This window comes from Lepisma saccharinum, chromosome 4, assembly GCF_977018435.1.
Source record: "Lepisma saccharinum chromosome 4, izLepSacc3.1, whole genome shotgun sequence".
Taxonomy (NCBI): Eukaryota; Metazoa; Arthropoda; class Insecta; order Zygentoma; family Lepismatidae; genus Lepisma; species Lepisma saccharinum.
In genome coordinates, this window is record NC_139232.1 from 107,313,008 (window position 1) to 107,339,130 (window position 26,123).

General features: G+C 37.1%; 1 protein-coding gene across 3 annotated transcripts in view; it reads right to left on the reverse strand.

Annotated features, from left to right (window-relative positions):
• The window catches only part of LOC145987305 (uncharacterized), a 33,806-nt gene extending 20,167 nt beyond the window's left edge, over positions 1-13,639 (reverse strand). Inside the window, exons 1-8 of one of the 3 annotated variants that reach the window (XM_083121823.1) lie at positions 13,533-13,639; positions 10,508-10,594; positions 9,079-9,192; positions 7,780-7,900; positions 5,119-5,233; positions 4,042-4,262; positions 2,364-2,611; positions 302-500 (exon numbers count right to left, since the gene is read on the reverse strand). In XM_083121823.1, the coding sequence (XP_082977949.1) occupies positions 302-500; positions 2,364-2,611; positions 4,042-4,262; positions 5,119-5,233; positions 7,780-7,900; positions 9,079-9,192; positions 10,508-10,563 (1,074 nt within the window). In that variant the 5' untranslated portion in view covers positions 10,564-10,594; positions 13,533-13,639. The other 2 variants (XM_083121822.1, XM_083121824.1) reach the window with 2 other exon arrangements.
• Between the last annotated feature and the right edge of the window lie 12,484 nt (positions 13,640-26,123).

Consider the following 26,123-nt stretch of genomic DNA (forward strand, 5'->3'; position numbering starts at 1 on the left):
AAAAGTTCACCCATACAAGAATATAATTCTTAAGAAACAAAGTGAACAAATCTTAACCACAACTCAATACAATTTTAGATTTCCAAATATTCAATAATATTAAACCCCAGTACAGGTATTTAACAATATAAATTCACAATACTGTAAAAAAAATAGCAAAACTTCTTAAAATAGTACAAATTCTTGACCACAAGCATAATTTCTTGACTTTCCTGACTGGTAGACACCCTGTTAAAGGATGCATCATACAATCACTGAAATTTCCTCCAAGATAATAGATGTAAACTAATAAGTAACTAACCTGTAGCTCTTTTACTATGTTGCTCCTAAGAGTTTCTAATTTTGTCTTCATAGAAGCAGCCTTTAGTTCATGTTTGTGAGCCTCAAGTGAAGTGTTCAAGTGGAGTGCACTGAACTGGCATATAATCTGCTCAACAGACTGGAAACTTCCCATTGGATTCGAAGTGCTGACAAAAGTTTCATCGGCTTCACACTTGAACCTACAAATAAACTCAAATATAACTACCTATTTATTACACGAAAACAGTTATGAAAGTATAAGAGCGCTTGCACACGTGTTGATTTTTGTGGTATTTGTTACAGGTGAGTGACGACACAGACACGAATTTTGCAAACGTACCGATACTTGGGAGGGTGTGCAGGAAGTGTTGGACAAATCCTGAAAGCACAGATGGCTCCCTGCCTCCACAATTTCTTCCTTCACACAGTTAAAAATTATGACTTGAGGGTCTGTGTCCTCTTTTCCATTACCTGAGGCACAGCAGAGGTCATTCTGACTACTGATTTGTTGATTGGAGCTCCCACTCTGCACACTGACCTGTGAGTGGTTGATCCAGGAAATGTATTATGCAGGGCTACATGTGCAGCTGTGGCATTAACTCCCATTGGTTTCTGTTGCTGACGATATCAGGGTCAGAGTCCACCGATTTTATTGGTGCATGTAGAAATGCTCTTACTCTTACTTCAGTCATCTGAGGATTATTTGGATAAATTAATTAATCTAGCTGAAATAACATGCATTCAGATTTGTAAAAATTGCATCTAAATGCAGCTCAACATGTGTATTTCTTATGCACTGCTGTCAGATGTCCTCAATTGTAAGATAAAAATTGACGATAGTAAGATACACAATTTCAAAGGCACAAAAAAGTGCACATTCTCCTGCATTTTTACGAAATTCCTTTTAGAGAACATTAAGGTTGTGTTCTCCTTGTTCTTTGGCAGAGACGACTAAGGCAAGGATTTGATTATTTTGCATCTTTTATGAACAAAGTTGAAAGATTGTTTGAATATATAAAAGTGCATGTCATGAAAAAATTGGTAATTTAGGGCAATGTTTGGGCATTTTTTGTTATTTTAGAGGGATATTCTAGGTAAATCTGCAGCATTTGATACTTTAAAGGTATGCTCCTCAGCTATGTGAAAGTTATAAAATGTACAAAATGATGCAGGTACAGTGGGATCCATGAGTATTACCATGCAAATTGTCCATGACTATTTTCATTAATTTTTCTCTTACATCCTGTGTGTTTTCAAGCAATTATGCAGAAGTTGTCAACAGCTTGTTTTGAGTTTTCTTTTAATTCTTGAAGCTCTTATTGGGTCAAATAAAGTGCACGAACATGGTGATGGACAATTTGCACGGTTAATACTCACAGATCCCACTGTACAACAGTGTCTCAAGAAGCTCTGTTGGATCCACACTAACATCCCTGGATTCGTTCTGATAATATTACAGGCAGCAAGGATTCTTGCCAGCAGGTTCTCCTCACTCTCTACCAGTGTCTTGTAGAATATTTTTGACATGACCCCACAAGGAAAAAATCTAGTGGGGTCAGATCAGGCGAACGAGCTAGCCAAGAAACAGGACCACCTCATCCTAAAATGCCTGCATCAAGGCTGGGGGCTGCCATTTCTACCAACTACTGTGACATTTTCGTCATAGAGTACTACGATACACTGTGTAATGTCCGTATTAAATGTACAAGCCACATCTTTCAGTTGTCTTATTCTACTGTCATAGGCAGACCCAAGTAGTTTCGGCTTGTAACTTTTTAATGATGGTTTCTGGATTGGGGTTCCTTATTTAACATTTGTACTTGATCATGATCATGGAAGCACCCTGTATGATATATGACAAAAACATAACTGACATTTCTTACATATCATTCTATTATTTCACCAAGGGACAGATTTTACAATGAAAATTGTATAAAAACATGATTCGTCATGCACATTTGTGTGAATTGTGCAATGGTGGACATTTTCAGCACTTGTGGAAAAACACACATTTTCCCTTCACTTTCTGAACAGAGTACCAAAGGTACAAAAAGTGCACTTACTTTAGTTCTTCTGCGTCCCTTACAAGATTCACACCAGCTGCTAAATCTGCCATTTGCTTATTGTCAAGTTTCATTTTAAGACCAATTGTCTTCCACACTACTTCTGCTGGGAATTTTCCAAGATTTTCACTCACAAAATTATGAAGCTCTACTTTCTTACTATGAATGGTAGCAGTATTTAGCTCTCTTGTGTTTTTACAAATGTTTTGGAATTCTTTTAGCTTCTTGTAGCATTCATCAATGAAGTTCTGAAATAAGAAAAAATATACACTTATCAATCACAATAAAGAATTCTTTTGATCGTTGGAAAATTTGGTCTTTTTTCAATATTACACAAATTAAGCTATGATACAAATAATATTAATAGAACAGTATCTTCAGTAAACCCCTTAAGTGTGGATGGCGTATACACCATACGCAGTGTGCTGTTTCAATGTGGAAGGCTTGTGTGTATATATTGAGTGAAAATGGGTGAACCTCAAAAATCATGAAATACATTTCTCTCTCTGTACAGTACGCTGACCCATTCAAACAAACAACATCGTGCATGCCGCTGGCTAAACAAGGAAATTCCTTTGACACTACTGGGTTCGTCTTCCTGATAGAGGTGTGCAGCTTGGTAGTAACGAAGGAGATAAAACTGCAAGCAAGACACATAAGTGTCGATTGTAAATATGAATAAAAGAACAGTCTCGTTCCAACCACATTAATAGACACGCAGGTTGTCGTTCTGACTTGCAATTATAAACGAGCCAGTCAGCCAGTGGCAGTTTGGGCCAGGTAAGTCCGAGAGAGTGCTCGTCCAATTTTCCTCATTCTTCCCTTCGCCGGCTGGCCAGACGGCAACTCCCTTCAAATTGCATGTGATATCTCTGCTATGAAAACTGCTAGCTTCGAAATGACTTCAAGTTCTCAGAATTACAGTTACAATTACATTCAAAATAAGCACGGTAATTGTCATGAGGGATGTTGGAAATGTTGTCCTCGTGGATCCACACATTTCTGGCATGGTTTTAGGAAATTTGTGGGCTGATCCCGGAGATTTGTTTTAAATTTTATGCAAAAATCGGCTCAAGATTTGCCATAAAATGCCTTTCTTTTCTTCTTTGACCAGATAATGTAGGCGTTTTCGTTCAGGTGCACAAAGGACAGAGAAACGCACTGCAGAAGAGTTCCACGGTAGGTAAAAATGGAAACTCCAAAACAGTATGTGCCTACATTCAGAGCTGCGGGGTTTCGTCTGGTTGGCGATCTGGACATTTTCATGTATCTCGCTTTGGTTTTATTAATTAATTGTCCAGTTTCTCTGGATTTGCTATCTTTCTTTAAGAAAGTGTTTTTATTCATATCCTACTTGAAAATAAAATATCAATATCACAGTAGGAAATTTAGGCATGTGGACTATAGTTCTATAGACTTAAGGATGGATTTACAATTTGTTTCTAATTATGTCAGGAACTGAAGACAGACCTAAGTACCATGTACGACTAGCTTTAGGTTAATTGCAGCAATGAGGATGAATAATGATTAGGCATCGGTTATCAAGGACCATCATGTCTAGACTATGACTAACTCAACCTTTTCAATCTCTGGACCGTCAATTGATTTTCATTAATTAACAAACAAGAAGGTGCAATCAGTTACACACAAACCAAATGCATAACTTAATCTGACTTACCAGACATTCTTCCTCTTTTTCTTTACTTTCCTGGGTGCTACTCTGTGCAACAGATGGTGTAGGCACTTTGACTTTCGTAGGAGGAAGCAGCTTTTTATATTCCAGGCAGTATTCATTGCATTTATCAAGCATTTGTCTTATTTTCTGACTTTTCATCTTCAGAAGGGCGATCTTCTTTTCATCTGCACCCAGCGAGGCCTGAAGCTTCTGGACTTCGCAATCTAGAACATGCAAATTACAAGTAATTAGTTGTACAGGAAATCAGAAGATACATTTCTAAACATTTACTTGTCATTTGAATATTTGTTACTTAGTTTTGCTTTTCTGCCACATTTGGCTCATAATATAATAATCTAATGAGTAACAACCAATGGCGCAACAGTCCTTGAGAACCAGGGACTACCTACCCACCACTTCCAGCCTCAATCCCACTTGCCTCAGCAAAGGTGGGCGATCATCCTAACTGTTACAAGGTGACATGTGGCCAGTATGAAGAACCCCCAGTCGTTGTAGGTTTCCATGATTGGGATACACTAACAGTGACAATCAAGATGAGTGATGATTACATAAAATTGATGAATGGACACTCACAAAGAACACCCATGCCCAAGCTGGGATGCATATGTGGCAAGATCGAAAGATGACCACCAAATGCACTTTAGCATCAAGTTAGCATTTATTTGTCAGAGGTAGCTTTAAACCCACTTTATGCTCAGACAGGCTAATAGGGACTGGACTAACACTTTAATGCTGTAACAGTGGAGAATCTGACATTTCTAGAACAATGAGAGGGGTCATTTTGACAAAATTCTTCGTACGGACTTCATATTACATGTAGTTTACGTACTTTCTGAAACTCTTGTTATATTCAAACAGCTAATTTGATAATAAAATACATTCAGATTCTGGCTTTGGAAACTAAATTTCCTGCTCCTGTTGCTAAGACTGGTGCAAAGTTAAGCCAACTTACCTAATTTTCTAAATGAATTCTTTTCAGTATCTCTTACAGAGGTACGCATATTTTTGTCCCCCCCCCCTTAAAAAAAGGTGGTTAAACAGGATAACATATTCACTTACCGTTCTCCACCAGCTGCTGTTGAGATTTTTGAATATGCTGCTTCCTCATGGCTATTATCTTCTTAATATCCTTCAACTTTGCAAAGTATTCTTGATGTGGTGTTTTAGGACAAGGCTGATATTTTAAATAAAGTTGGATATAAGAAAAAGAAAGTTAAATAGGAAAACATCTGTTCTATGTACTAACAATCCCAGTACAACTGTTGATAATTCGATACATGTCTACAAATAATATTTAAAGGGAGAGGATAATATGGAGTTTTTCTTTTTATGAATATATTAATGTTATAGCTGAGCTGATACCAATGCCGATACTGATAATGATTCCCAACAATAACGATGCTTGAAAATTGTAATAATTAAGAGTTGTTTGATTAATATTAATGAGTAAGTATTCCCCTCAAATTACATGTATCAATTTAACAAGATTTTGGCATTAATACAGGGTGGCACAAAAGTCAGTTTACTCAAAAAGCACATTGATAATAGTATTACGATAGTGTATGAGCTTCTTGTGCTAAGTAATATTTTTTAGGTATACGGTTGGTAACATTGTCGTGTGACACTGGCAACAGTGCATTCGTTATTCTTTTGTCGACAGTTGAGTCTCTGGCTTGTTGTAGTGTGGTTGCTTGTTGTTAGATGACAATTTTTGAAGAGTGGATAGGATGCCATGGTACCATTGATTGGCCTGAGTGTTCAAGGGATTTGACGCCGTGAGATTTTACTTTGTGGGGAATTGTTAAGGATATGGTATACTCATCATCACCGGCAGATGTGGATGCACTGAAAGACTCTATTATCAATGTGTTTCATGCCATCAACAGATACAAGTTTACTGCATCGTATTTGCAATTCTGTTGTTGATCGTTTCACACAATGTATTGCAAACAATGGAGGCCACACTGAACAAAAAAAACTGAAACTGGAATTTTGTGTATCTACTTGTATTTTGTATGTATACTTGAATTTTGTGTATAAACTTGAATTTGTGTATGGGTAAACTGACTTTTGCGCCACCTGGTATATTCAAGAATTACATCAGAATATTAAATTATATGCTATGCAATCAAAAAATCATGTTTTTAATGCAAAAAATGGAGCAAAACAAACAAAAACTTTGAATTTTGCACAATTTCCAGGGTAATTAACTCTGCGAAAGTGTTGCATGACACATAGTTGTGGTTCTGTCACCAGGTTCTCCCTGGCACTGTTCTGTTAATATCTTCCTGAGTGCATATGCAATAGAAAATGCAGATCATTGTTGCCTATGTGTAAATACAGTTTGGAGTCACATGTGTTAACAGGTTTTCTGCAGCTTGAAACAGAACCAGTGTGATTTGTTTACCTGTCTGTTGCATCTCACAGGTTTGAACAAACCTTGGTGTGCAGAGTGCTACTATTCTTTGTGTTCTTAAATATATATTTCTGTTGTTTAATTATAAATGAATCGAGGCACATATTTTTGGTAAATAAAATAAAATTTTGCTGGTATAGTGGTGAAAAAAGCAGTATATAAAATGACATATTGGTTTTAAAATTGTGAATATAATCCTAAATTTCATTTAAAAACTGCACTTACTACACAAAATAAACATATCCCTTCTAATAACTCATCTATGTCCTATTCAGAATATTAAGCTTATTCCTGTATTAAGCCACGGTAGCTCAGTCGTTAGGGCATCTAACTACCATGCAAGAGATCCGGGTTCAATCCCTGGCAGGGGAGAACCAGGATTTTTTCAACCTGTTCAAGCGGCTCCGGCACCCACCCAGCGTCATATAAAATGGGTACCTGGAGGAAACTCTGGGGGGTAAAGGCAGCCAGGGGCATGGTGCTGATCACATCACCTCCACCTTCGGCCGTGAACAAGAAAGTGTTGGGCCCTAATCCTACATGCCTTCAAGGCATGGTGCATAGCACAGGGAATACTTTACCTTTTTCTTCATATACAAAGGGGTCCATTTTTGCTTCTCAATTATTTACAGCAGAATTAATCAATTTTCCGTGAATTGCATATCTCACAGGATAATTCTGACTTCAGAAAGTGTTGTGTCGGTAAATAAACACTAAATTTCGTGTTTAAGAGTCTATTTCGCATTATTTCGTGAGAGAACAGGGTATGAAAATGCACCTCAAACCTTTAAGAAACATGGAAAATTAACATTACAATGTGTTATTTCACATTTAGTGTTATCATCAAAAACGAAATATGCATGCATCTATAAATGACTTAAAAGTAATTTGTATTTTGTGGTCAGTATTAACATTGTTATGTATTCTAGCATATTATCAACATTTTGTATTAATTTATGACAATCCAAATATGGAATACAATGATAGGGTTGACCTGCCCAGGTGTACAAATCATCTAACAAAAGCTATGTGTACAGATGAAGGGATAACTGGATACTAAAGAAGCTGAGGAATATTTTTAGCATCTATATGTTGTGGACATTTTAAAAGTTCATGAACTGACCTGCTGATTTGATTGACTGATTTGTTGTTTTAAGTCCACTTTATGCACAGTAAGGCTTATCGAGACTGGACCTACAGTTTAACGTGGGAACCGAACCACTTGTGCCTCCATGGGTATTGAACCTGGGACCCCTTGATTACAAGGCAACGACAATATTACTGGGCTATCGGGGAGGCCTTACCTGCTGATTTGACTTGAGGCGGTGATTCTGAAAGGTCTTTCCAAATTCTTTAACTTCGCTGATAGGCTTCACTTTCTGGGTAACTTGTAACCATGCATTCTTCATTTCATCTGTACAAATACTGAACGAGAAAGTCATAATGAATATTATACATTTGTTGTGAAAATAAAAACAATCTGCACAAAATAGTGACAATGTGACAGAAAGAGAAATGTACATTTCTTGGCTATCTTTGCACATGTACACAAATGAAATTATACAACAGTGATGCCAATTTGATGAATGCTAAATTTGAAATATTAAAGAGCTTATGAGTGCAAAATGCAAACTCTCTACGACATAAAATTCATAATTAATAAATAAAAAATTATCATTGTATTTAAATAATTAGATTCAGTATTAACATATACTAAACACAATCCTAAGCCAACTCAAAACTACTACGTAATAAGCAAAACAATTACCTGAAAATAATATACAATAATAACGAAGCAAACTTCCCAATTTCAGAAAAGACCTGTTCTGGATACCAGAACAAGTCGAAGATATATACTAATACCATCTTATACAATAAACCCTAATATTTTGTAATTTTATATTAAATTATGTCATTGTATTACACTGTAACTGATGTTTAAATAAATGGAGCATAACAAGAAAAATAGGGGAACCAAAATTCGGAAGAAACCGATGGCCTTGTATGTATTTATAGGCACCAGGGCATCAAGTGCATACCCTTGAAAGTATGTGGGTGGAGGCAAGTTCCTTTGTGGGGTTTCTCTGATTTTATTCTTTCTTCTCTTTGTGTAAAATAGTAGAATGGGCTCCAAGTAATTCTGATATCATTACACAAATTTTACTCATAAGTAAACCGAACAGGATTACTGATGCTCGTTTGTGCAAACTAGCAAGTTTGAAAATCTCCAGTCATGGTAACCCTCGAGTCGGATCATCCCACAGTAAACGCTAAGTTTTCCTGACTACCATGGCCTGCTGTGCCCTTCAGATTGGTGCAATGACTAGAGGGTTACCCTGACCCAGAGATTTTCACTACGGGGAAATGAGTTTGACTTTTAGTGTTTCACAGATGTCATCCATTACAACCTGGTAATTAAACTATGTCATACCTTCATAAACAGAAGAAGGGAACAAGAATAAAATATTAACAGTTATTTTGGACAAATGACAGCAATATTACAGCCATGTGGACATTTAAAGGTAATGAACATTTCGGATATTGCAAATCTCACAAGACACAGTGAAAAAAAAAGCCACGTGGAATAAAATAATGCATCTTACCTTTCAAAATCTTCTTTAGAGGGGAATTTACTTCCAGAATGAACCCCTCCAGGGGTATATTTCATCTTCGCTATTGCCCATTTAAGTAATTCTTCTGCTACTTCTGCAGGTGTTCTGTAATCAACCATGTGAATGTATGTACATATAGCAAAAAATATGATGCAACAGCAAACAAAAGATACAATTAAGACAAGTATAGTATGTAGTAGGAATAAAACAGATGAATTTGTATTTGATCATTTTCATCTACTATGGGTATTGTATTGATAAAATAACAGGAGCGATATATCTATAGAAAGACTGCAATTTAGTGCAAAACTTTTCCAATTTATTATTATTATTGATTGATTTATTTGGATTATTTTACTTTGCTTACTTACTGGGATGCCTGGTATCATATCATGTTGTGCTAAACACTCAACTGTGGAGTTCGGCTCCAATTTCTTATTATTTTTATGAGTTTAAAGGTGTAATTCACAGTGGAAACTGATTTTACATTTTCCCACATCAATTTTTCATTATTTCAATAAAGCAAAAAGATATAGAATTATTCCAGATTATATATTTTGCTGTACTTTAAGTTTTTCACCATGATCCCCTGAAATAACATAAAATCGAGGTTCCACTGTATACTGATTTTGTAAATGTCAAAATATGCAACATGCTGCAGTCACCTGCTAACATTCACTAATTAAGATGATTAATGAACCATTCATGTTCTTCACGGAATTTTTGCAATTGTACATAGCATGCATAAGTTGTACATTAGGTATGGCATTTATTCATATCTCTGTCTTGATACTACTGTGTCGAAATAACAGAGAATATGTACAGGGTTTGTCCAAACCTGTAACTATCTGGACTGAAGTCATAAAAATAAATTTATTGAAGATATATGTACAGTGTGTTAATATTCTTCAAAATATGACCCTCCTGCAATACACCGCGGCCAGCACTTTTTCCATACGCCCCCTGGAAGTCAGCAACCGCAAAGCTGTTCAGGCACCCTGTCGAAGCTGCTTTGACCACCTCAATCCTCCTGAATCTATGTCCTTTAAGGCTCCGAGGGAACAAAAAGAAGTTGGGGGAGCCATATCTGGACTGTAGGGTATTGTGCACAATTAGCAACGTGTGACTGGCCACATTGGCAATTATCGATAATTAAATTAAATACAAAGAAGTGTTAAAATATGCTGTGCCAATGCACATCAAAACCAAGATGAACAAACTTTTAACTGACTTCACTTCATCTGGATCAAACAAGATATGAGCTATTTAAACCAAAATTTGGCATTCCTCTCAAACCAATGGTCGAGTTAAAGTGTTAAATTAGTGCAAAATAATCCAAAGGTGGATTATGTTAAATTAAGTCTAGCAGGGGGAAAATTCACAAAATTTTCAAGTATAATATCGGTCTAAATTCACTTACTTTTCCACTCTCTCTTCAAATCGAAGTTTGGTTGCAATCCTTTTTTTGAAAGCCATATTTAGTCTCCCACTTCTATATTCCTCACTCCTATTCAGGCAAAAGATAAAAATAAAACTTAAATGGCAAACAACAAAAAATATACACATAAAAAACCTACGAAAGCAAAAATTTTTATGGAATTGTTGAAAGTCATTAGTTCTTAATCTTTCATTTACTATTTGTTGTTGCAAACTCTCCGAACTTAATTGAGGTTCTACAGTGCATCAAATAGTTATTTAAAGTTGCTCATCAAGTTCTTACATTATTTCTCTTGTTTATTGTTAAAATTATACAATACAACTTCTTGCATATAATTTTTATTGTAACTATAATACTGAACAGTGAATGATGACATCAACAATGCCTAGTTTCTCCCAGTGAATGATGACATCAACATCTCTCCCAGTGTAGAATTGTATATTACATTACAGTTTGGCTCACACAGATATGTACTCTGGCATATTATGTCATTGCTCTATCAACTGAGCAATATTTCAAAAGCAACAGATTCCATTGTCGTAGTACCGACAGAGAGAATTTCACTGGGTAAAACAGTGACGGTGAAAAATTGGGTGAAGCCAAGGATGATTGACCCAGAAGAACAGTTGGTAGAGCAATGGTATGGCATGCCAGAGATCCATGTTTGAGTCCTGGTCGAGCCTGCATTTTTCGCTGAAATTTCTACACAGTACAGCTAGCCTACTGTGTGTGCCAAATCATAAGGGTTAAACTTAGTATGATACAAAGTAAAAACATCATAGACCAGAATACTCCTGCCCTTATTTCTGTTGCACGTGAGGTCCACTTTCTAGTGTGGTGTTTAAATTTTTCAGTGAAATGAGAATAATGTGCGGTAATCAACTAGTGTCACATTCACTGTTTGGAAACAACTATGAAGTAATTCAAGAGAAAAGACCATTTAAATTCAGGTACAGCTGTTATATAAAGTCTAAATGGCTTGTAACAGACATAATATTTCAATGAAATTAAATATTTGTGCTTTAACTGAAGAAACTGGTTCAATTTATATTTTCCGTGTATGTATATTATGTTCAACCAAACTGGAATATTTGTCCTATGCTGAACAAGTAACTAATTAAATAATTTAGTTTAGTTCATTTGTGTCCAAGGACTACCGGTGTGTATACAAATAATAGTATATGGTAATATAGGACATGTCAAATATATATGAAAGCGCTATTATGTGATCTGGTATACTGCGTGCCAAACCACGTGGTAGAAAATTGTGGCAAATGTATATTTGTGGATGTGGTGTATGTTTTTTTTCTTCTATTGAACCTACTGTAAGGTGACCGGACATCTGTCCCAATTTTTGTTTTAAATATAAAAAGGGATGTCAAAATGTACAATTTTTTGTCAAGGTTAAATTGGAACAGGAGGAATTTTCATTAGAGGTTACACAATTTAAATGTCAATTCATACTATCAGATTGTAGCTGAATTTTTAAATAAATGGATTGCGCCCCTTCAGAGTTTATCAAAAAAGACTCAAGATTCAATTTTGGAAGTGGCTCCTTGATCTATTATACATGATACTGGTCTGTATGATAAGTACATAGGTATAATACCAGACAAAAAGCAGATTTTCCCAGGAAAACGTTGAAACTTAACATAACCAAGTGAGCTCCGACAAATGCACGTACATACCATATTCTACAATTAATTACTAAACAACAAAGCTAATCACTCAGAAAAATATTCACATCAAAGCTATAAAAATGTATTTAACTGGTAGAGCTCTGTACAATGTAAGTGAGTATATGTAAGAAACTTGACAATCTCTCACTTCAAAGTTATGTAACATAACATTTTTTTATATTATCATTTTTTATTTATTTCTTTTTTTCATATTTTTTACAAACTTGTCAAACTGCAAAATAATTTTGATGTATTCTAACATATGTAATTACTAGAAATGTTAAACCTTGTAATAGTGTGTTGATATATGTAATTGCAAATGAATTGACTAGTTCAACATCATGTACATTATGATCTAATGAACGGAAAATAAATAAATGAATGTGTATATCAAGCAGTATGTAAAGCGAGAAATATTGGAAAAATGGATGCTGGAAAAACAGCAGCTAGCGATTGTTGGGTACAATTATTTCACACTTCAATGTCAATAATATGCCACACTTCAATTAGGCCTATCTTAAAATATTGGAGGTTCTCTGTTTACGTGGAACCAATGCTCCCACTGAACAAGTGTTTTCGTACATGAATGATTTGTGAACAAGTGGAAAGAACACTCGTTCAGAACAAACTTTGAAAGCTATGTTGATTAATGGGGTGAACTCTTAATCACACATGTGTAAACTTTTACCAAATGTTATTTGAAAAAAATGATGCACTGAAGATGATCCATTCATCGGCAAAATATCAATGAATGACTTCTAAATCTAAAGAATTGCTTCGTTGGAGTTCAGTTAATAATACCATATTATATAAGTTATTTACAAAGTATTTATTTATTTTTGAAACATAAGTATATATATATATCGAAACAGTTCTTATATTAAAATGAGTTCATTTTGCAGTCCTGTTTTTCCTTTAGGAAAGTACGAAAAATGTTCCGCATTTTTGTTTTAAAAATGTGGTCACCTTAACTTACTACAATATTTATAAAATGTCACCAAATATGGCATATGCATTGTAAAGGAGGGCGCAAAAAAAAACCTCCATTTCGAATAAATCTGTCAAATAAAAATCAAGATCGTCGTGAGTTTTCACAGAAGACGTGGGTGTGCGATAAATTTTATGAGCGACTATAGGTTCTTCACACTTAGATAATAGAACAGACGAAAAACACTTATTGGATATTCACTATGAACGCACGTCTAGACACAAAAGTGAAGGGCAAATCTTCTTTACCTGTAAAGAAAAACTCCTGCTCCCACGTCTAGGAGTATTTAAAACCAAATGTTTTTAAAAGTTTCCCTCCGTGAATGATCAAGCATCCTTACCGATTAGTCAAGTATCAGTCCGATGGAGGAATTTACAGGTAATGTTTGTTCATTTAGGTTGTAAATTATTTAGTTAAGCATTTTTGCGATGATTCATAAGTAATTAAGACAGTTTCATGTTTCTTCAAAGAAAACATTGTCTTTTTTCTTTACGTGCATGCCTTCTTGCAGTTTGTTACCTGGTATGGGATAATTAACAAGACCTCTCATCCTATGTGTGCCGTTCGAAATTTCACTTCATCTGGATTTAAAAGATCAATTTCCATCATTAGAAGTGTGCGAGACAGAATCTTTTGGGTTCGGACGGGAATTCTTTTGAATCCCGACATTCGAGACGGGAAAAATTCGCAATTTCATGTTCAAAATTTCCCGAAGCTCTGGAAATTTCGAATTCTACACGTCATTTTCACTTTAAGTGATTATTTTTGAATTTCCGGTACAAAAACTAACAATTTCCGATAAGTTCCAGACATTTACTATGCAGAAACCATCGGGATCCCGCACACCCCTAACTTTCATTGATGAATAACCATTGCGAAAAGTCGAGACAGAACGGAAAAATGCACTTTCTAGACAAAGTCAATACATTTTTTAGGGACTGGAAACTTTCGACATTTCCTGATATTGCGAATCTACCGAATGGAATTCTATTCTATGATTCTACCTATGGATTCTACACACTTTCCGTGATGGACAACTAAATGGTTAATACCACACAGATTATTACTGCAGAAAATGATTTCCCGATAGTGATGGGTTCAAGCCGTTCATTTATGTGAGTCGACTCATGAGCGCTCGCTCACTGAGAAGAGTCGTTCAAAAGAGTCGTCAAGCTTCTTTTTCTCGAAACACTTGCCTGAAAAGGAGGAAGGGGGTAGGAGGTGTTGAAGCAGATGATTGTATTTAAATAAACGAACACAACGGAACGTATCAGCCTCTGTCCTTCAAGATTAATAAATTGTATTGCATTTTTGTGTATGTGTGTGTGCGTGTAGCCGACTAGATGGCCAAGATTCTGAAGTAATCGACATTTGATCTTGCCACAGAAGTTCCCGGGTTCTAGTCCCGGTCTGGGCAAGGATATTCTTTACGAGTGTCCCTTCATCTATATCATCACGCATCATCCTCATCGTCGTGATTGCTTAAAATTTGAAGAAAAGCGGCATAAAATAAGAAAAATACAAATACGAGTCTGTGTGTTTGTGGATATACATATATATGTGTAAACAGTAAACACACACACACATACAAATTTTATTGCACATACTTGTTTTCATTACTCTGCCTCATGAGTGAGATTTTCTATATTTGTATCTTGTTTCAGTTTGCATTTCATGCTGCGGATAATGCAAATTATGCAGTACGATAGCATGCACAGAAATGCTATATAATTATATCAACCTTTTATTAGTAATAACATGCATTTACATATTCTTCCTTTTTTGCATTCGATCACTGGTTTTAATATCGCAACAAATGTAAGAAAGCGAGTCAACAAAATGCACTCCAGATCTGCGCTGCGACACATGCTTGCCGACTCTTTAAACAGCACGAAGAGTCACAGCACAGTCCCACGACTCTTCTCCCGCCATTCGTTCATGACTCGTGAGTCGGCACGAAGAGTCATGGAGCACCTTAACGACTCGCTCGCCTTAGGGCCGGTTGCACCATCGCCACTTTACAAAGTGCTGGATAACGACAGGCGGGAGATTTAGGCGGCGGTGGGTTGCACCAAGCATTTTTATCCTCGGTCTTGTAAGGTGGAACTTTCTCCTGCTTGCCGTACGACCTGGCAACAGAAACTGGAGAAAGTTGTGTTTTCGATTGTGTTTTGTTTGTTTATTACGTGCTAATATCTGCTTGTCAATTCCAAATGCATGCTTTTTCAACTGAAATATGTTTAAAAAAAAACTAAATATTTATTGCAATAAAATGAAACAGCTGATAGAAGTAGGTAATGCATGTGTCGTACTCTCATATAATATCAAATGTATGTTATATGATACAATATAACCCGTAATCTTTCGAAGTAGTGGGAAGCTTACAAAATTTTCAATTTATTTTTCACGTACTCCAATTAACATAATGCAAAAAAGAATATTCCTCGTCTTATCTTTCAGTAAGACATACGGTCACTTTTTAAAAAAATATTAAACACTACTAAACGGTGACCAAAATTTTACGAAGTCGTAACAAATGCAAGTTACATTTATTCAATTTTTAGTGCAAGGCTGACATATCCGAGTTTGTGTAAATATACGGAATGAGAAGAGCAATCTTCTATTCTGCTCTTACTAATTTATCATTCGTTTCTGTTAATAATTTATCAATCCGTAACCCCTTCTTTAGCGAATAGCGAGGATTAGTATTATCAACGTTGACGATCTTATAGGTTTCTTCTTTATTTATAATGCAGCTTTTGTGAAAGTTGGTTAACGATGCAGATGAAAATTAAATTTTTGTATTCAAAACAAATTCGAATAGCACAAAAAAATCGTTAATCAACGGTTCCATGTACAAGGTACATTTTGGGAATTACTATCATCTTATCACAAAAGGAAGAATCAAATAGTAATGTAAAGTACCGTAGTACTGTATGTACGCATGTTTTATTCTTATTAAGAAAAAAGAAGAAACTCCAGGCAGTATATAGACCCTGTTAAAAATGTAAACATAAACATTGGTGAGGTCTTGCCCGGTCCCCCCGGAACTTCCGGTTTAGGCTAGTCCCCGTTGTTGCCAGTGCAGATTCACCGGCATTCAAAATAAGAAATGAGTGCTTCTTTTCATCAGTTGTGAGACGATAGTCAAGAAAGGTATTTGTTAAAGTTCTACTATGAAGGAGTGGACGTCTAGAATCCGTCTGATGATCAACTCCAGAGCAGATTATTAAAATATGACGTGTCTTTGTGGCCGCCAGTTGTATAGCATGCACAAGTATCTCATGTACACGCACGGCGAACTCAAAGTTTAGATATACTCAATTATTTTGTAAATGGAAAAGTGAAGGAAAGATAGTTCTATAAAACTAGTGATATTATTATATTATAAAGTATGCTTAAGTGAATCTTTGCCAACAAATCTGCAGAAGCAATGAAATGTTATGCTAGTATGTGCTTTCAATGTCGCCTTTCCGCCTGAGGGATTTAGGAAAAATCTATGATATGGCATGCCACTTTCACTTGCACGAATTTACTTCAAACAACAAGGGAGTTTTCAGACTGAAGCGACAAGCGATATCGGGATTTCGCACAGAAGCATTCGATCTAAAGCAAACAATTCACCAGTCACACTTGCAAAAATAACAGGCCGGGGCAACAAAATGCACGGTATTGATAAAATGGCCCATTCCGAGCGACACCTGAAATTTGTCGTGTCTCTTTAATTCGGAAGGTGTTGTTTATTTTTTAATGTTGGTTTCCAAGAGACACGTATTGCTGCAGTATGAAAGCTTCCTTTCGAACCAATTCAATACGAGAAAATGCACGTGTCGCTTGGACTGGACTGTTGTTTCCTCAGTACCATGCATCGTGTCGCCACGGTCTGTTGTACTCGTATGCAAGGAGAATTGTTTCCTTTAGAGTAAAGGGGCTGTTGCTTGTCGCTTCGGTGTGTAATCTCCGTGCCACTTAAAAGTGAATCCTCAGTGATCAATTAAATTTTTCGAACCGAAGCGACACGACAAGCTGCACATGTTGCTCAAATTTCCAATGGCGTGTATTGTGCCGCCTGAGACTTGATTCCCCATGAGCGGTAAATGCTTATTTATAGACTAAATGGGCCTGTGTAGCTTGTCACTTCGGTACGAACCACTGCTGTCGCTTGTCGCTTCGGTTTGAAACCTCATTAAGAGGCGTGCTTTTCACCACAACACAATACGTAGATAATCCATCAACATGTCTGTAACAAAATGCAAGTCGTACAAATCCTTTCCGGGTACCAATCCTTTCTTCGTTCTGCTTGTATCAACAGGTTTCGTCTCTACGTCCTTGGGAAACCTACGAAGTGATACTTGACTCAATAAATTTGTTCCCGATCGAACTATTGAACCCTATGCTACACAGCTGGCACCCTATTTCCTTGTAAAATAATCTCCACTTTGCCCTTTCGTATTAATGTCCATAGCACCGTAAGCGTAACCGGATGTTCGAGGGGGACCAGACGAGTGCGCATGCTCCGCAGTAGCTCCGCCTTTAACACCGTCTATAAATACTTTCAGATAGGTAGTTTCGTGCAACATTATTTGCTAGTGCAATGCAAGAACGTATATATTTCTTTACAAAAAAAAAAAACAGTAATATTCACCAGGAAAATATACATTGTACATACGTACAAGCTGTGGTCCTTTTTAGACGAGCGGATAGGGACAGTATTAGCATAGAGGAGTTAAGGAGTAGAGGATTACCCCACATTTAAACCTCGCTGCGCTTTGAAATTGCATTTCCATCGGTGTCCAGTAGATGGCGCGGCCGTCTTCTTTTGCTGTTTCCAGCACAAATTGGGGGGAGAGCTCTTTCGGTGACAGTCACGTGGGTTTCAAACGTCCTTATTGGTCAGATCTCTTGTATCCCAGCAAGGCTGTTACCAATGGCAAGGGCTTTCTTTTTCGCTGGTTCCCTTCCAAGCACCGATGTTAGGGGTGGGGTGAAGAGATGGGATGGGTGATGCGTTTCCGCCACCGCAAAGTTCTTCGGAATCTTTTACTCGAAAGTAAGGTTGCCTTTCCTATGCAATTAACAGATTCTTTGAGTGTTTATTTGAAGGCGAAATTGGGAATGTAAAATGTAGACATTTTCAACTGGCGCCTGAATTTTCAAATTCAGTTCTCAAAAAATATATCATTTTCGCTTGTTGAAATAACGAGTACAGTGTGTGTTTTTTCTATATCGTGTATCATTAAATCAGAATAACAACCATACCAATAAATTCTTCAGATTTACTTGAAAGAGGCCTCCCCGATGGCGCAGTGGTAACGTCGCCTTGTAATCAAGGTGTTCGGGGTTCGATACCCGGTGGAGGCACATAGTGGTTCGGATCCCACTTTAAACTGTAGGTCCTGTCCCGATTAGCCTTACGGTGCATAAAATGGACTTAAAACACCAAATCAGTCAATTAATTTAAAGTAAGACTTCGACCATATCGCTAACACTAAACCCCATGGTTTCAAGTGCCGGACCCAGTGGCCGAGTGGTTGCCAGACCCTGTGGCCGAGTGGTTGTCGGACCCTGTGGCCGAGTGGTCACAGTCTCGCGCCTAGCGCGGAACAGGTAGGTCGTGCTGTACGAGCTCTGTGCTTTGAGGAAAAGTGAAAGTTCAGCGCGATATCGGTACGTACGTGTGGGAGAGGTTGTGCTGTTGAACTGTGCTAGTGAAGAATTGGACAAAAGTAAAATATAGAATGGATCGCGAAAATACGATACAAATCAGTTTTGAAACGGGAACTTTGAAACCTAGTCCTTTGGAAGTACATGAATTTATTCATGATAAATTCAAACTGAGTGTGGATGAAATTGCAGCCATACAAATTCCCACGACGATGAAATGTGTATTTTTGAAATTAGTGCGTCCGGGAAAAATGAGAAAAATATTAGAAGAAAATACTGGTGAAGTGAACTTTTATTATAGTAGTGGAGCTGTGACACAAGTGAAACTGAGTGATGCGAATCGAATTTTGAAGCCGGTTCGAGTGTTTAATCTTCCTTTGGAAGTGCCAGAACGACAAATTCGTGAAAAACTGAGTGAATATGGGACAATCGATGAATTGAAAGCAGAAACTTGGAGTGACAAATTTAGGTACAAAGTGTATAATGGGGTGCGTCAGGTTTTGATGGCAATTAAGAAGCCAATTCCCTCCTTTGTGAAAATAGGTCAATATACGGCACATGTAGTATATAATGGTCAAATCCCGACTTGTGAATGGTGTGGTAGTAGTGATCACATGCGGTTTAATTGTACCTTACGGAAACCAACAGTGTTCAAAGTCATGGGTCGTGCAGTTCGGTCCTATAGCGAAGCAATTGCACCGTCTACATCTACACACGAAGATATAAATGTGAGTCAAGAATCAGCACAACTGTCTGTGATAGAAGGGCTTCAACAGGGAAAACATATACAGGAAGAGAAAAATATTCACAAGAATGATCAACAAACTTTGACCAAGGAAGGAACTGAAGAAAATATGCAAGATCAACCAAAAGAACCTGTGTTAAATGTTCAACTTACGCGACCAAGTGAAGAAATTTCCCTGGATACTATGGAGCAGAAGAAGGGTGGACCACTAAGACGACAAGAAGACATAACTAAAGTGCAAGAGGAATCGCGTGATGAAGTGCTACAGAGCAACAAGGAGAGGAAGCAGAATCAGACCAAGCAAAAGGACTTCAGACAAGAAGCTGAACAGGAAAAAGATTCGGAAACGGATAGTGAAAGTGGAAGTGTCCAAAGTAGTACGGGTCATTCGGTTTCCGGCTCACAAAAACGACCAAAGAGTATAAGGAAAGCGTCAGGCAGCAATCGGACGAAAAGACGATCATTGCGACATGTAAAAACAAATGTCCAAGACATGGTTATTGATCCAAGTCCGATAGGCCATGAAAGTTTGTGAATACTGGATACAGGTAATCACTTTAATGATTAGAAAATAGTATTATTTGGAATGAATATTTTTATATGGACTGTCAGAAAGTTAATGATATTGTATTGCGTGGTAGTAGATATTTATGGATTAAGCTATACAAAGGGAAGGGGTATTTCCTCCCCCCTACTAAAATAATATTGTTAGTGTGTTTGTTAATTTTTGGTGTATAACATTAGGGGCATATAAAAATAGTGTAAGAACTATTACTCTTAGATGGGGCAAAGGTGGAAGTATAAGTATTGGGAATACCCAATCCCAAAAATTTTGTTCATAGTATTTATGATGACGACCCTTCGTTTTGCTACAATAAATATAAACAAAATGAAATCCCTTACAAAACAGGCGGCGTTAGAGGACTTTATTATACAAGCTTCATTAGATATTGTATTTCTCCAAGAATGTGGTCAAATGAATTTCAATTTTTCCCCAACGATAAGAGTTCATAATAATGCAAATTTCCAATCGACAGGAACAGCTTTGTTAACACGTAATACGGTTCCCCTCACAAATGTGGTATGTCATCCTAATAATAGAATCATATCAGCAAAAGTTGCAAATGTATGGATATATAACATATATGCTCCATCCGGGTCACAGTGTAGAAAACAAAGGGATGAGTTTTTTGCGCAGGAAGTTGCTGTTGAAATGCAGGGTAGGAGAGAACACATAATATGTGGGGGAGATTTTAATTGTGTATTGTATCCGCAGGATCAAAGACCTGGATTTAACACGTCGAATTCATTGCAAAAATTAGTAACTGGCTTTAACTTCACAGATGTCTGGAGTGACAAATGTTTTGGGCAGAGGGGTTTCACGTATATACGTGACAATTGTGCATCCCGTTTGGATAGATTTTATGTCACACCCACATTACGTCAGAACGTAAAGTCCATCAGTATAACACCTACATGTTTTTCAGATCACAGTGCTGTCATTATGATGATAAATGTGGACATTCCAATAGTCCCGAGAGGGTACGGTTGTTGGAAATTAAATGCTTCAATTCTTAATGAGAAAAATTTCCAACAAGCATTTAATGACCAATGGTCGAGATGGATAACACACCGTCTGAGGAGGATAGATATAATCCGCTGGTGGGAGGAGATTCTCAAACCGGGTATAAAAAGATTTTGTATCAGTTACTGTAAGGAACGGTCGAGAGAGTGGACAAATAAATATAATTTTTACTACAGGGTATTGCGTGAACAAATTCAGCAAGCAACAGACGGGAAAAAAGTGCAAACTGAAGTCAAACGTATACAAGCTGTATTGTTAAAAATGACTGCAGAAAGACGTCAAGGGGTCAAAATTCGTAGTAGACTTCCTCATTTTGACAACGATGAGGTCGCCTCTATCAGCCATCTAATTCATGAAAGAAAAAATGCTAAAAGACAATGTATTAGTGAAATATTTGATAATGGGGGAACAAAGATCAATTCAGCCCCTGAAATACGTAACTGCATTTATAATTATTTTGAGCAACAATATTCCCAACCAGCGTCACATAATGGAGCTTTAATGGATGAATTGGCATCCGAATCAGAGGTTTTTACAGATGAAGAAAGTGAAAACTTAAACAAAGAATATACAAGTGAGGAAGTGTTTCGAGCGGTTAAGGTAGGGCAATCATTTTCAGCTCCTGGTTGGGATGGGATACCCAATAAGTTTTATCAAACCTTTTGGAAATTGATGGGTCAAACAATAACAGATTGGATAAATGCAGTGTTTAGCAAGTATCAAATGGGTAAATCTTCCAATACGGGTATTATAATTCTAATCCCAAAATGTCCAAAACCAAGCGAAGCTGGTCATTATAGACCCATCACCCTCCTTTGTACGGATTATAAAATATTGGCGCGATGTATGCTTGGCAGACTTATGCCTTATGTCGACAAATTAGTAGGAGAGGATCAATATGTTTTTGGTTTAAATAAGAAAATCACAAATGTTTTACAAACGATGCGTGAAATAATTACATGTTATAGATTACAGAACAAAAACTCTGAAAATGCTATATTAGCATTAGACTTTGAACGTGCTTTTGACTCGATAAATCATGAATATCTATTTAACGTTTTGCAGGGCTACGGTATACGTGGACATTTTCTTTCAGTATTTAAAAGTCTTTATAGTCATGCAACAGCAAAAATTCAAATAAATGGTTTTCTGACAAAAGAACTCTATATTTATAAAGGTGTAAGGCAAGGAGATCCTTTGTCGATGTTAGCGTTTTGTATTGCACTGAGACCCATTCTGTCTGAAATAGGCCGAAAAGTTCAAGGAATTAACATACACTCTAATACCATTAAGGTGTTAGCGTATGCTGACGATGTTACTGTATTAATAAATGAACAGTCTGATATTGATGAAACATGTCAAGTATTACAGAAATTTGGAAAATGGTCGGGATTAAAAATAAACCAAGAAAAATCGTCAATTTTGAATTTAAATTTGGTTCATTCTCACTCGCAGCGAGGTAATTTTAAGGTTGTACAAATGATACGTATACTAGGTATAATATATACGCACTCTATCCAAAGTATGATCCAATTAAATTATGATAGAGTATTAACTGGGGTTAAAGCGATATTACAAACAAATAAATTTCGCAGCCTTAGTTTACAGTCAAGGGTGACCTTTGTACATGTCTATGCACTGTCAAAGGTATGGTACATGGCAAAAATCCTCCCACTACGGAAGTTAGATATAAATAAACTTAAGAGTGCAGTAAATTGGTTTATTTGGAATGGTCAGATATTGAGGGTGAAACATGTATTACTTTGTTTGCCTTTTGCCGAGGGAGGAATGAATCTTGTGAATATAGAACTCAAATGCCAGGCCTTACGTATTCAAGCTGACACGCAGACATTGATTCAGCATCCACTCAGCCTCACAAGTAAAGTTTTGAGAAGCGCTTTGGACTATATTTCACTAGAGGCTCCTATTGATATTACTAGACTCGTAGACACTTTATGGTATTTTAAGTCAACAATAGTGGATATTAGTTATGCCCTATTACAATCTCCGATATTAACAATACCAGTGACATCGGAAATATATCGCAGACTATGTAAATTAGAACAACCAACTTGTAAAATTATTGAGCAAAATCCTAGAATGAAGTGGAGAGAAATATGGAATAATATTCAGGCTCACCATCTTACATCACGAATCCGATCAGCATGGTATATAATTGTCCACCAAAAATTAATCACTGGAGAGAGACTGTATGATCTTAAATTAATAAATACGCCAATGTGTGCCAAATGTAATGTATCTGATAGTTTAGTCCATAGACTGAGTGAATGCCAAATAATAGAAACATCATGGCTTTATATAAGGAAACTTGTGAGTACTATTTGTCGAACATCAGTGTATAACATCTCTGTAAATATTCTTTTATATCCAGCTTTTGAATATTACCCAAAAACAAAACGTAAAAGTGTACAATGGCTCCTAGGACACTATGCCTATTTCTTATCGACATATCGGCAACCAGATTTTAATATACAATTTGTAAATTACCTCCATCAAGAATACCACAGGATACCTGACTGTAAAAGAAATAGATTGTATGCTAATTTTCTTACTGTAATGTTTACTTGCCCAATGAGTTGAAATGTAAAGTGCAAATGTAATGTAATAAATTGCAAAATGTAATAAAAAAAAAAAAAAAAGTGGTTAGCAGAGCGCGCTGCAACACCAGGGGTTCCGGGTTCGAGCCCCGGGTAAGGCATGGGTATTTGTGTCCGTCCAGATAATAAGAAATGAAAATTGAGCTAAAATGAGAAATGAAACACAGTGAATAAAAGTGAAAAACAGCGAAAACTACCGCTTAGGGATATATAAAGTGGTTATCTCATCGCGCTGCAATGCTAGGGGTCCCGAGTTCGAATCCCGCTCAGGTTTGGATGTTTGTGTTTGTCCGAATAATGAGAACCAATGTGAATACAGTGAAACTTGACATGTGTAAAAGATTGTGAAAAATGTGTGAATGACGGGGGATACTGCCGATTAGGGGCATTCCTTTTTTTAAAAAAAAGAAAATGAATAGCACATCGCGCTGCGACGCCAAGGGTCCCGCGTCCGAATCCCGCTCGGGCATGGTTGTTTGTAAATGTCCATTCATCAATTTCATAATTTTATCCCTCATCCCCATCTTCGTAAATTAGCCAAGAGGCACAAAACGCGAAGTAAAATTAAAAAACAAAACAAATGAATCAAATCAACCATGGTTTAAAGTGCATCGCCATTATTTTAATTTATCAGTCGTGGCGAAGCCTGAAACGTTATTAAAGGTAGTAACAGTTTTTTGAAGACACCCTTCTGACTTTTTAAAACATATATCTTTTTTCCTTTTCTTCTAGCCTTTCGGAATCCCGATTCAAATTTACGAAATGTCCTTCGTTCCCTAGATATTTAATTTCTTCATATAATTCCGATTCTACGCATTCGCACACACTACTGTCTCAAACAAGAATGACTCGAAAATTGTTGGCACTCTGGCATAGTTGTAAAATGTGGCAAAATGCCCCTTCCCCGTCTGCGGGAAACTTCATTCTCCTAACCAAGTAATTTGCACTGGAATTCCAAATGATGAAGGCCCTCAGCAGCACTGAACAAAAGGAAAAAATGACGATAACTCATAACTGAAGTACAAGCTGGTGGCGGCCACCTCTTTCACCGGCGGAACAATCATTTATTGACTGCAACAATCTTTACTCGCCTCCGCCGCACAAGAAAAGAAAATGAAAAGAATAACGTGATTCACATAATTTTTGTCTCACTTTGCTCGAAATAAAATTATTTCTTTAAGATAGGGTGACCATTCGTCTCGTTTTGACCGGGACAGTCCCGTTTCATAGGCGTGTCCCAGTTGCCCCGTCGATAAAAAAAAAAAAACACTATTTATCCCGTTTTATAAAAGTCAAGGAGTTAGCTTGAAAACCAAGTTCCTGTGTCTTGACAGAAATTCAAAAGACAAATCCCGCGTTTCGTGTTAGATATTGATAAGTGATGCAACTTTTTCAGGGAGTTCTGCAAATACTTCTGGCACTCGTCTACTTCAGCGTAGGACTAACATCAAAGGTTGATCAGAAGAGTCCAGAAACACTATGTAGTCAAACCGGGATTATAAAAATTAATAGCTCTAGACAACGAGAGCTCATATTTTACATATATATTGTTCATGATGTATCATTTATGTGATACATACTATAATAAATAATAAAAAAGGTAAAGTGCTCCCCTGTGCTTTGCACCATGCCATGAATGCGTATAGGGGGTGTGGAATTAGGGCCCCACACTTTCTTGATCTCGGCCGAAGCTTGGAGTGATGTGATCAGCACCACACCCCTGGCCGCCTTTACCCCCCAGAGTTTCCTCCAGGTTTCCACTCTATACAACGCTGGGTGATCGCCGGAGCCTCATGAACAGGTGGAAAAAGTCCCGGTTATCCCCCACCGGGGATCGACCCCGGGCCTCTCGCATGGTAGTCAGACGCCATACGGACTTTTTTATACGCGTATATAATAAAGGAATACCCTTATTCGGTAGTCTCCCTCGTCATTCACACACTTTTTCTCAACATTCATACATATCAGTTTTTCCCTTAATTCTCGGTTTCTCTCAAACATGCAAGTCCTAGCCGGGATTCGAACCTGGGACCCATGACTTCGTAGCGTGCTATGCTAACCAGGGACTGCAGTTGAAACCTACTTTCAGTTTCAGTTTCAGTTCGGCTCGGAATGAAACATTACGGTTCACTTTCAGTTCTCGAACTGAAACTGGAATGAAACCGGAATATATATGTCCGAACCAGAACTGGAATGATCTGATGTTTTACGTCCAGTTCGGCACGGAATGAAACCATTCGGTTCATTTTCAGTTCTCGAACTGAAACTGGAATGGAACCGGAATATATATGTCCGAACCGTAACTGGAATGATTTGAGG